The sequence below is a fragment of the Salvia miltiorrhiza genome, chromosome 7 (assembly GCF_028751815.1).
Source record: "Salvia miltiorrhiza cultivar Shanhuang (shh) chromosome 7, IMPLAD_Smil_shh, whole genome shotgun sequence".
NCBI classification, from domain to species: Eukaryota; Viridiplantae; Streptophyta; class Magnoliopsida; order Lamiales; family Lamiaceae; genus Salvia; species Salvia miltiorrhiza.
Window position 1 is genome coordinate 49390109 of NC_080393.1, and position 11867 is coordinate 49401975.

At 41.7% G+C, this 11867-nt stretch overlaps 2 protein-coding genes across 2 annotated transcripts; one reads left to right on the forward strand and one right to left on the reverse strand.

The window, feature by feature from the left end:
• Positions 1 to 568: 568 nt before the first annotated feature.
• LOC130994615 (probable sugar phosphate/phosphate translocator At1g12500) lies at positions 569 to 2307 on the reverse strand. The gene has a single exon (XM_057919671.1). The coding sequence runs from the start codon at positions 1889 to 1891 to the stop codon at positions 833 to 835; it is 1059 nt and encodes a 352-aa protein (XP_057775654.1). The 5' UTR covers positions 1892 to 2307; the 3' UTR covers positions 569 to 832.
• A 7293-nt stretch (positions 2308 to 9600) lies between these two features.
• LOC130994327 (uncharacterized) lies at positions 9601 to 11314 on the forward strand. The gene is made up of 2 exons (XM_057919375.1): positions 9601 to 10476; positions 10994 to 11314. The coding sequence occupies exons 1-2, from the start codon at positions 9601 to 9603 to the stop codon at positions 11312 to 11314; spliced, it is 1197 nt and encodes a 398-aa protein (XP_057775358.1).
• The last annotated feature ends 553 nt before the right edge of the window (positions 11315 to 11867 follow it).

Sequence of the window (11867 nt, forward strand, 5' to 3'; positions counted from 1 at the left end):
GGTAATATCTGTGTGATGGGTGAAATCAAACATTTAGTTAAAGATTTAAAGTTCGATAATTTAGAAGATATTAACTCTAAGTAGAAATAAAGCAGCTACCTACTAATGATAATTTAATCCTCCAATACAATGGAGCATAAGTTTGCTTGACAAGAGAATTGTCAATGAAGTAACAGAGTGAGCTTTAAGCACTCATTTTATGAAGATTATGATCAACATATTGATTGCAGATTTGGTAGCCTCATTCTTGAAACAGTAGATTCAGAAAATGTATGAACTTATTATTATTAATTATACATATTCATGATACATATCACTTTTCTTACTACCATCCGTTTTCGTATCTCATTTTTCTTCATCTGTATTAAAAGTGTGCATTGTACAAAATCTCAGAAACAAAAGAGGGAAAAGTGATTAACTTATGGTGTCTCCAAAAAAACCACATTAAAAACAAAAAATACTACTTGTCTGTAGATTAGTCTTGATGGATAAAAATAACATAGACTAATCTCTTGGAATATCCCAAATCAATCCTAATAATAAAAATAGAAATAGTAAATCATGTCAATTATGAGAGGTAAATCCCTCTAAAAAGAATGACTTCTTTATGCGGCATCGCTAATTTTGTTGAAATAAGATACAAAATGACAGCCAAAGGGGAAAGAAAGTAAAAGAGACATCTTTATTCTCTCAAACTATCCCCATTTCATATGAATCAATTATACAAAAAAGCAGAGCAAATTCTTTCCCTATACAACAGAATCATGAATCAATAAAAAAGAATCAAAAAGTAAGCATTACCACTGTAAATTTCCATCAAATTTGGCAGCTGTCAATGAGCTGTCGATTTGGATCTCTTCTTCGCCTCGCTGTAAAGAATGACTCCCATCACCGTGATGGCGAACCCCATCATCCCCATCACCGTCACCGGATTCCTAAATATGAGCACCGACACCACGGCGGCGACGGCCGCCTTCGCGTTGCCGAGCACCTGCAGCGTCAGCGCGCTGGTGTGCTTCGTCACCAGGAAATTCGTGAGGTTAACCAAATACGCCACCGTGGCATTGGCCATCAAAAGAAACACCATGAACCCGTCTACCCTGCTTTTCTCCACCGTGATGGCGAGCACGTTTCCCTCTATGTATAATGTGAAGGGCAGCAAAATGACGGCGGCCATGGGCGCCATGTAGAGTAACAGATTCATGGAGTGGAGCTTCTCGGCCTCGGAGGTGAGGAGGAGGCCTTGGACGACGGATTTGAGGGCGCGGCCGGCGGTGGAGCCGACGCACATGAGGAAGCCGAAGAGGTGGAAGAGGGGCTCGCTGTTGCTGGCGAGGACGATGCCGAGGACGACGGGGACGAGGGCGGCGTAGACCTCGGCGGACTCGGTCTTGCAGGTGATGAGGAAGGCGAAGATGGCGGTGAAGAAGGGGGTGGTGGCGCCGATGGCCTGGTTGAAGGAGACGGGGAGGTAGCGGAGGGAGGTGTTGCCGCAGACGACGGAGAAGGAGAAGATGGCGCTGAGGGCGAGGATCTTGAGGAACTGGCGGCGGCTGTGGATGGGCTGGAAGGGGACGAGCTCCAGCCACTTGATGGCGAGGAGGCTGTAGGCGGCGCAGGAGAGCATGTGGAGCATGGTCAGGAAGATGGGGTAGCGGTAGCCGTGGAAGCTCAGGAGGTACTTGTTCAGGAGGAGCACGCCGATGTTCGAGAGGTACCACGCCGCCACGGTCGCCGCCGTCACGGCGGAGGGGGAGATGGTGAGGGACTGCTGCTGCCGGATCTCGGCCGTCGGGGTCGCCGGGATGTCGAGGACCTGGTCGGCGCTGCTTGGGGGTTCGAACCGGGGGTTGCTGCCCCTCCTCGTCGTCCACGACTGCGCTTCCACCATTTCGACAACTAAAAAAAATTAGAACAAATTTGCTAGCCTATGCCTATGATGTAATGTGTGTGTGTGTTTTTTAGTGAAGTAATGAAGGCAGAGCGGGATAAGATAGTGTGTGTGAGAGACTTTGGGTAGGAGTGTGAGCTTGTTTGGGCAGAGATCTTGGTGTAGGATAAGATAGGGGTGGGTAGGGTGGGGGTGGGGGGTGGATCTGAGTGGAGGGTGGGGATTTAGATTTGTGGGGAAGAAGGAATGAGAGGTGTTGGATGGGAGTAGAGAGAGAAGACATGATTTAGTTTCTTGTGAGTGGGGCCTACAGAGTGTCGGTACCTTAGTATTTGGGAAATGTATATTGAAGAATGAAGTCTGGAGATGAATGCTGTAAGAATGAGGAGAGTGACGTGTTAAATTTGATCGATGAGAGTTTGAGGGGATTAATTAATGCTTTTTTCACATTTAGTAGACAATAGATGCTGGATGCTGGATGCTGGCTGCTCCCTCCGTCCCACTCAGCTTGTTTTATTTGGTTTCGGTACAATTATTGAAAAAATATTATTAATGATTTAAATGTGTAGATAATAAAAGTATAAAATTGATAAAATAGGAGATAGAATGTGATAAAGTAGGAGAGAGAATGTGATAAAGTGATAAAATAGGAGAGATAAAAGATACTCCCTCCGTCCGCCAAAATTATGTAAAATTGCTTGGGCACGGGATTTAATAAAATTAGTGATGATTTTGATGTAATGGAGAAAGGGTCCCACCACTTTATGAGATGTGTGGTTGAGATTGAGTTTTGAATGAATTTTTTGTAAATAAAGAGTGTTATTAAGGATAAAATATTAAAGAAGATGGTGGGACCATTGCCATAAAAGGAAAGTGACATAATCTTGGCGGACGCCAAATATAGTAATTTTTACATAATCTTGGCGGACGGAGGGAGTAATTAAGAATTTTTATTGTTTACCATCTATAGAAATTGGACAAGATCAGTGGAACAAACAAAAAAAGAATACGGGACATGATCAATGAGACGGAGGGATCGAGTAATATTTAGTAGACATTTTAAAAGTGTTGGTAATAATAACTTTAACATTATTTTTTACCAATTCAAAAGTAGCTTAATTTATCTAATTTAATAGAACAAACATATTTTTAGGTTAAGAATAAGTATTAATGCTGCCAATTGACCAATTAAATAAATAAAAATCAATAGTTATTCACCAGGTTAGTTTTAATAAATTAGACCAAACTTTACAAGTTTACAATCGCTTCTTTTTGTCTCTCTTTAATTAGGCGTATTTTGTATGCAAATTTTGAGTGCTTTTAGCTGGATTTCTATGCTTAGTTTATATCTATTATAAAATCTATATCTATTACAAAATATATAGATTATACATATTTAGGACTTGTTTACCTTATGTCGAGATTAGTGTTGGTGAAGGTAGTTTTGACCAACACAGATTTAAAGGATGAGAAAGGAAAAATAATAACCTGTGATTGGAATCTCCGACCACTCTTTAACTCGAATGGACCGAAATCTTCGACGAACTTTACTAGTATTGGGCTCCTTCTCTTATGACTCATAGTATCTCGACAAAATCATTGAATATAGGGAACGATAGGTTATATTTGAATGAGGGAGGTGGGGATTTTGAATACCTAACGGAAAGAAATTTGAAATAAGATGCAGGAACCACTCATGAACTTAGAACTTTTAAAACTTGTATTCAGTGGCGGAAAAATCAGCTATATTTGTTATTGAATGTGTGTTACAAGAAAAACCCTATCACTACTTATAGACAACAATTAACGAGGGTATTTTGATAAATACAAAACTAGTACGATCTAGGACTTTTTCGTCCTTTTAGCACTACTCTTCATGATTTTGGAGGGCTACTTCATCATTTCTCTTTTCCACTTCTCACGTAGGCCGACAACAAAATTTCCCTCCGCCTCTAAAGCTGCAAGTTTGTTGTGGGACCACCCAAACGGTTACTAAGCAACTTCTAGGTGCATTTCCTTTGCCAGCTACAAAAGGTCTTTCTAGTCTTGTAACTCCCTGGTTGATTTGGTCAGCTCTGACGGATGCACTTCGGTGGGACAGATCTACGTTACGCTCGCTCCGTATTTTATGTCGAATTGTTACTATATGCATTACATTTTTGCAGGAGAGTGAAGTAAGTAGTGAAGTGTTAGAATTAAGAAAATTGAGGGAGAACTGATGAAAGCCACGCACGCCTGCGCTCGCGGGTCTATCCTAGCGCCCGAGCGTCGAGCTTCCGCACACCCAGCACTCGCGGGCCAATTTCAGCGCCCGAGCGTCGAGTTTTCGCACATCGAGCGCTCGCGGGTATTTTTTAGCGACCGCGCCGAGCTTTTTCATACCCATCGCCTGTGCTCTATTTCCCGCGGCCGCGCCACGCCCTCGCGCTTCTCACCCAGCGACCGTGCTCGTGTTATCTCACCCCACGCTCCTGCCTCTCCATACGCATCTCGCGCCTTGCTATGTTATTGGAATAGAGTCCGATGGCTTGAAGATGGTGACAAAAATAAGGATTTTTTTCACAATTCTCTCAAATTAAAGCAAAAGCAATTCACGATTTCTCAGCTCAAGATTTATGGGGTGGAGGTTTCTGACCAGGATTCTATTGCGGCGCATATTGTCAATTATTTTTCTCAACTTTTCTCGGAAACCAGGCAGTCAATGGTTACGGTTCAAGAGGTCAGCCGCTTGGTGGAGAGTACTGTTACTTAGAGCGATAACTTGAGCCTCACTTGCATACCTTTGGATGAGGAAATTAAAGTGGCGGTCTTCGATCTTTCTGCGAACAGCGCAGCTGGACTGATGGGTTTTAGGGCAGCTTCTTTCAGCATTGTTGGGACATCATTCAGGAGGATATTCTTCTTGCGATTAGGACCTTCTTCATAAAAAATTACTTACCGCAGGGCTTGAATTCGAACACTCTTATTCTTATTCCCAAGAAAAATAGAGTGGAGTCGGTTGCTGACTTGAGGTCGACCATTCTTTCGAATTTCTTCTTTAATATTTTGTCTAAAATTCTTGCTACAAGATTGACGGCGATAGCGGTGGATTATGTTTCGCAAAATCAATTTGGGTTTATCCACGGCCGGCTCATCCATGACTGCATCATGCTGGGTTCGGAGGGTGTGAATTGCATGAAACGCTCGTGTCATGGAAGGAATATGGCCTGCAAAGTTGACATCAAGAAGGATTTTGACACAATGAATTGGAATTAAATATTATGTGCTATGCAGGTAGGGCTGGCAAATCGTGCGTGTCGGATCGTTATCGGGTCGACCTGATAGCGACCCGATCTATTAAGGCCAAACCTGAACCCGACCTGATAAGGGAATGCTCGAACCCAACCCGAACCCGACTTGATTTACTCAAACCCGAACACGACACGAACCCGACACGAACCCGATAGTAACACGATTTAAATCGGGTTGACACGATACGATAACGACACGATATGCTTATAACCTGAATTTGACCTGTTTAAACACGAACACAATAATAACACGAATTTGACCTGATTAAAACAACACAATAATATGCGAATTACATATCAAATTAACCACTGAACAGATTCATGGTTTGAAAAAACATTGAAATTTAAAAGCTCACATAATAAGCCCCATTCATCAACATAAATCATAGGTTCAGTCCAACAAAATAAAAGTCTAGCAACATAAAAATATCGCCATCTAGTGAAGTGTTTCAAGTTCAACAAAATAAAAGTCTAGCAATATAAAAATATCGTCATCTAGTGCCCGTTCTTGGAGTCCAATCCACAAATAGTTCTTCATTTCCCCTAGCTTTAAAACTTGAAAGCACCTGCATTGCACACTCCATGAAATATCATTATAATCATTAATATTTAATAGTTTCACTTTGATGTTTGATCTATCAAGAATTACATTAGAAAAATATCAGAACATACCAGGCTGAAATCCATATCAGAACATACTCATCCTGAAATTATGAAAATATAAGAACATATCATGCTGAAATCAAGTGCATCCAATTAGGAAAATGCCTAAGTTTTATAATTTGTAGACTCAATATAATCTTATCTCAATAATGGATCAATTTGCTCAAACTAACCATCAACAGCAATAGTGGAGACTGAGGAGGATTCCGTTTAAGGTTCATCATCGCCATGTAGAAAGTCTTCGGCTAACTCACATGTTGGTACTTCGCTTTTGAAGGCTTTGAAGAAAAAAAAATATGAATTAGTATATATATCAATAATTTAAAATGTCAACATTAATAACACAAAGAAGTTATACCTTTTTCTCCAAACAACCAATCTCTAGTGCAAATAATTGCCTCCACTGTGCTTGCTTTAAGTGAGCTACGATATTGATCAAGTACTCTTCCACCAACACTAAAAACAGCTTCAGAAGCAACCGTAGTTATGGGAATGCTCAAAATATCACGAGCCATGCGAGCTACTTGTGGATACTTGTATTGATTCCCTTTCCAAAAGCCAAGAACGTCAAGACTAGATTTGGCATCCAATCTTGCTTCTTGCATATACAAATCTAATTGTGACTTTTGTTCGCTTAATCCAAACTCATCCAAAGCACTAAACTCCTGTAGTTAAAATACAAATGAAAATTTTAATTAACAAGTAAGAAATTTGAATAATATTAATGACATAAGTAAATATAATTTAGTAATTTACCTCAACCACCGCTTTAGATTCTTCGTTTGTGAATTCACAAGTTGAATCATTTAATGTCGGACCCCCACTTCTAGTAAGACCAAAACTGTCACTGTTGTTCTTATGATATTCTTCAAATAGAGCAAATAACTTCTCTCTTACTAGTGAACACTGACGAGAGTTAGGGCCATACAACTTCTTATAAAAGAATTCCACAAACTGAAACTTATAGCGTGGATCAAAGACCACAGCCATAGTCAAGATCAAGCTGAAATCGGACCAATACTTCTCAAACTTTGGTAGCATCTTCTCAGCCATTTTCTTTATATAAACATCCGAACTATTGCAACTTTGTCTCAATGAACTGTAGCACATGACAACGGGCTGCAAATACAAATTTGCTGTAGGATAGTTGCTACCAGAAAACAAGTTCGAGACATCGTAGAACAAGCTCAAGAAACCACGAATCTTCTCAATTCTATCCCATTCAACTGAAGAAGGACAATGCTTGTAGCTTTCCTATAATATAGTGCATTATCAAGCATAAAAAATGTAGAATTCCACCTAGTAGGGACGTCCTGCCTCAGTCCTCTCTTACTTTGCAAAGATAACTTGCTTACACATTCCAAAAATTTATGCCTCCTCATTTGTGAACCCCTCACATATTTCACACTTTCACGGATCTTAATGACAGAATTTTCAATATCATTCAAACCATCTTAGACTACCAAATTGATGATATGTGCACAACAACGGATATGGAAGAATTCACCATCACAAAGAAGTGCATTATTCAAGTTCAACTGTGAGATCAACAACTCAACAGACACATCATTTGCACTAGCATTATCCAAAGTCAAAGAAAATACTTTGTTTTCAATCCCCCAGTCACAAAGCATGGAAAACAACTTATTTGATAATGCTACACCAGTATGAGGAGATGGCATCAAAGAAAAATTCAACACCTTCTTACGTAACACCCATTCCTCATCAATGAAGTAACAAGTAAGAGAAATATAACCATCAGTTGTAATAGAACTCCAACAATCAGAAGTCAAGGAAATTCTACCACATGCTTTTTGCAATTCAGACTTAATCCTCATCTTTTCTCTTTCATACAATTTCAAAACATCAGCCTTCACTGTATTTCTAGTAACCATCTTAATATCCCACTTAAGATACTAAAAAATAGCTATAATGTGTTCATATTCAACGAATCGAAATGGCAAATCATGAACAACAATAGCAGCACACAATAACTCCCTAAAGTGATCAGGATCAAATTTTGTTTTACTAGTAGTCATCAATTCACCAACATCATGTGTATTCTTCCTTTGACAACCATCTAAATGACGTTTCAAGTTTCCAGTTCCACATTTGCTTGTCACTTTGTAATAACGATGCCCACAATAGACACACACACATGTTTTGGAACCATCTGCACTAGTAGTAACTTTATAGTGATTCCAAACAGCTGACCTCGGTTTTCTTTTGTTCGTTGGGGGCTTAGCTGTGGGATTGGACGTCCCTAAACTAGTTTCTGCATCTGTGGCAGAAGGGGCAGCAGCTGCAGGGCTAGCAGTAGAAGCAATACAAGGCATTTCACTTGTATTTGTCGTAAAAGTATTTTCATCACCATCGGTATCATCATTGCAAGACATAATTACCTATAACAACAAAGAACAAATAACTATTAGTACATAAGATTTAAATGAGCAATAAAAGACAATCAAAAATTGAGATCACACTACAACAACTGTTACAATAATCTATAGCCACGCTGCAGACGCACAATCACAAGAAGAGCAGCAAAGGGAAAGTGGAACACAGCCTCATTTTCAAAACTAAATCATCTTTTTCCAAATGTAGATTCTGTCTACAATTTATTTCCATTAACAGTTTAACACTATATTAATGATATTATTGTGGATTCAAAATAACTAAATCAAAATATGATCAAGAGAAAATAAAAAGTGAAGTAAAAGACACTTTCTAGGGATTTGATATAGGTGCAACGTGGTTCACAAGCATTTTGTAAATAGCTTAATGGTTAAGTGCATACTCTTTTCTCATAGAAATCTGAAATCTACGAGTCCTAAATTCTTCACAATCCAAATTCTTCTCAATCTCGAAAACAAATACAAGCAGAATTTGTATTATTGAATGAATCACCGACGTTGGTGACTTACCGGAGAAGAGAGGCAGCTGGCAGCAGCGGGCACTGGCAGGGAGTTAAGTGCGCTTCTCTTCCGATTCAGCGGATGTTTGAGACGGCGGCGGAGGTGGAGGTGCGCCGCTGGAGAGTGGTCACTGGAGGTGAGTCGTCGGTGACTAGAAGAGAAGCCTCTTCCGATTCGGCAGATGTTTAAGACGGCGACAGATGTGGAGGTGCGCCGCTGGAGAGTGGTGACTGGTGGTGAGTCGCCGGTGACTGGCCGCGCCGCCGTGGCCGTCGCTCGTCAGCACGTCTCGCTGTCTCGGTGTGGCCGTGTGGTGTGGGAGGGGTGGGTTTCCAAGTTTGCAGAACTGAAAATTTGAAATGAGACGTGTGCGGCGCTGGAGTCAAAGACTCAAAATCAAAACCCTAAAGGCTGAAAATTATTTAATAAAAATAATAATATTAAAATTATTACTTCTATCAGGTTACCTGAACCCGACACGAACCCGACACGAAATTATCAGATCCTTATCAGATCGACCCAATAAGGACCTGAATCTTATCGTGCGGGTTACTAACCCATTAATTTCGTGCGGTTTCGTATCGTGCTTTTGTGTCGTGTCGAAAATTGCCAGCCCTATATGCAGGCTATGGGTTTCCCTCCTACTTTTCTCTCTTGGATCTACATTATTTTCTCTTCAGCCAGACTTTCCATTCTTTGTAATGGTCAGGCATGCGGCTACTTTCCTTGCTCCCGGTGACTCAGACAAGCTGACCCCTTATCGCCAATTATTTTTGGCATTGCTGAAGACGTACTCAGCAAGCTCATTCTCCAGGCGGTGGCTACCAATAAGCTTACTCATATGCGGATGAACCGTAAGCATCTTTTCCCCACGCACTTGTTGTATGCGGATGACATACTTATTTTCTACAAGGCCACCATGCAGAATGCAAGAGCTATTCGTGACATCTTCCTTTATTATGGGGTCATCTCGGGCCAAGATTGCAGTAGAGAAAAGTCGCAGCTCTTTTTTGCAAAAGGCATTCTGTTATGCTATCAAAGGCAGATCTCACGAGCTCTGGGTTTCTCGGTTAAAAAGCTGCCGACGGTGTACTTGGGGGTACCTTTGTTCGCAGGGAGCCCAAGAGCGGTGCACTTGGCTGCTATCAAGGACAAAATTATTAATAAATTCTCCCGGTGGAAAGGGATGCAACTCTCTATGGCCGGAAGACTATGCCTAGTTAAATCTATCATCCAAAGCTCTCTTGTGCATACTATGATGATATATAAATGGCCAGGATCGCTGATAAAGGATTTGGATAAAGCGTGCAGAAACTTTATTTGGTCAGGGGATATTAACAAAAAGCCATCTTTCATGGTCAGTTGGGATCGGGTGTGCGGCATCAAAGAAGAAAGGGGTCTAGGAGTGAGATCATTTGATATGATAAATGAGGCCTTTCTCATGAAGCTGGCTTGGAATGTTATTAAGGGTAAGAAGTTTGGCTATGATATTTTGCATAGCCGTTATCTTGATGAGTTTGGCAGATCGCGAGAGACGTTATTGGCCTCTTTGGTCTGGGGATGGATTAAGCAGCTGGTCCTGGAGTTGATTGCTGATTCTTATTGTCTTCTGGGGAGTGGATCCTCCGTTTACTTCTGGGATGATGATTGGCTCGGTTACTCTATTGCCAACAAAATTGGCATCCCGACTTTTCTGCCCTCAAGGCTGAAACACACGGTTGCTGATTATTTTTATGACAGCTGTTGGCATTTGCCGAGGAATTTATGGAAGAATTCCCGAACATAATGTGTGACATTCTCCTACTGCCCATTGGCCACGATGATTAAGTTCGGTATTGGAAAGCCTCGGTGCATGGGGAGGTCACCTCGGCGCTCGCCTTTGAGTCACGCTGTCACCGTTTTAGGGAACTTGGATTTGGGATAAGTTCATCCCTGTGAGGAGATCCATCACTTGTTGGCGGGCCATCCTTGATCTGTTGCCTACCCTTAATAAACTTATCAAACATAGGATGATCATTCCGAACTACTGCGCGCTCTGTCTCGCTTCTACCGAAGACATTGATCATATACTTTGGTCGTGTATTAAAGTTCAACCTATCTGGCACTCTTTTCTGGATTGGTTTAATCGTATAGAGGGGCTCCAATGCAATGACATCCACAGTTTCTTGGTTTTTGCTTGGTCGACGAAATTTAACACGCAACTCAACAACTTCTGGAGGCTTGGTATTTTTTAGATGATATGGGCGTTGTGGAGTGCAAGAAACAAATGCCACTTTGATGGTATCTACCTGCTGGGGCGTGCGGTTCTTGCCTTTATAAAATCTTCGTTTGTGGAAGTGGATAGTTCATCTACGAAGATGGGTCATATTAGTAATATTTCGAGTGACTATATGGTTGCTCGGCGGATTGGTGTAACTGTTCGCATTAGGCCGCCTCCAAACTTAGACTCGGTGTATTGGTCACCGTCTGCCTATTCTTGGCTTAAAGCTAACACGGACGGCTCTGCAGTTGGTGCACCGGGACAGATCAACGTCGGAGGGGTGTTTTGCGACTAGCGCGGCTACGTGAGGGGGTGTTTTCACGTTGTCGGCGGTACTGGATTTGCCTTTGAAGCGGAGCTTCTCGGGCTTATCTCGGCCATTGAATTTGCTCATGAATGCAGATGGATGAAAATTTGGTTTGCAGCAGACTCTTCTTATGTTGTTCACATCCTGAATACGAAGTCAAGACGCATTCCTTGGAGATTCGCTGCTATTTGGAATCGAGCTATTTCTTTGTTGGAGGGAATGGAGTATCAAGTGTCTCACATTTTTAGAGAATGAAATGCCCCCGCTGATATTATGGCCAGCCCCCACACGTCGGTGGGCTGGTGGACGCACAGTATTGATCGCATCCGAGATGCCTTGGCGAGAGATTTAACGGTTCACAACCATGTTAGAATTTCTTAACCTTCGCTTGGCTGTGGACTTTCGGCAAACACCTGTTGGGCAGTTTGCTTGGAGTTATTCTAGTTTGTCGACTGTTACTCCTTCACGTTTAGAGGTGTTTACTGCTGGGGTTTCGGTGTGGGGGGGTCTGCGTTTCTGGCAGACGTCCCACGGCTGAGCT

Bases quoted from the DNA above. Each gene is read 5' to 3' on its own strand.
- LOC130994615 (XM_057919671.1), bottom strand. From the start codon at position 1,891: ATGGTGGAAGCGCAGTCGTGGACGACGAGGAGGGGCAGCAACCCCCGG.
- LOC130994327 (XM_057919375.1), top strand. From the start codon at position 9,601: ATGCGGATGAACCGTAAGCATCTTTTCCCCACGCACTTGTTGTATGCG. The intron at 10,477-10,993 runs GTTGCTGATTAT...GGTATTTTTTAG, and splicing joins CCTCAAGGCTGAAACACACG to ATGATATGGGCGTTGTGGAG.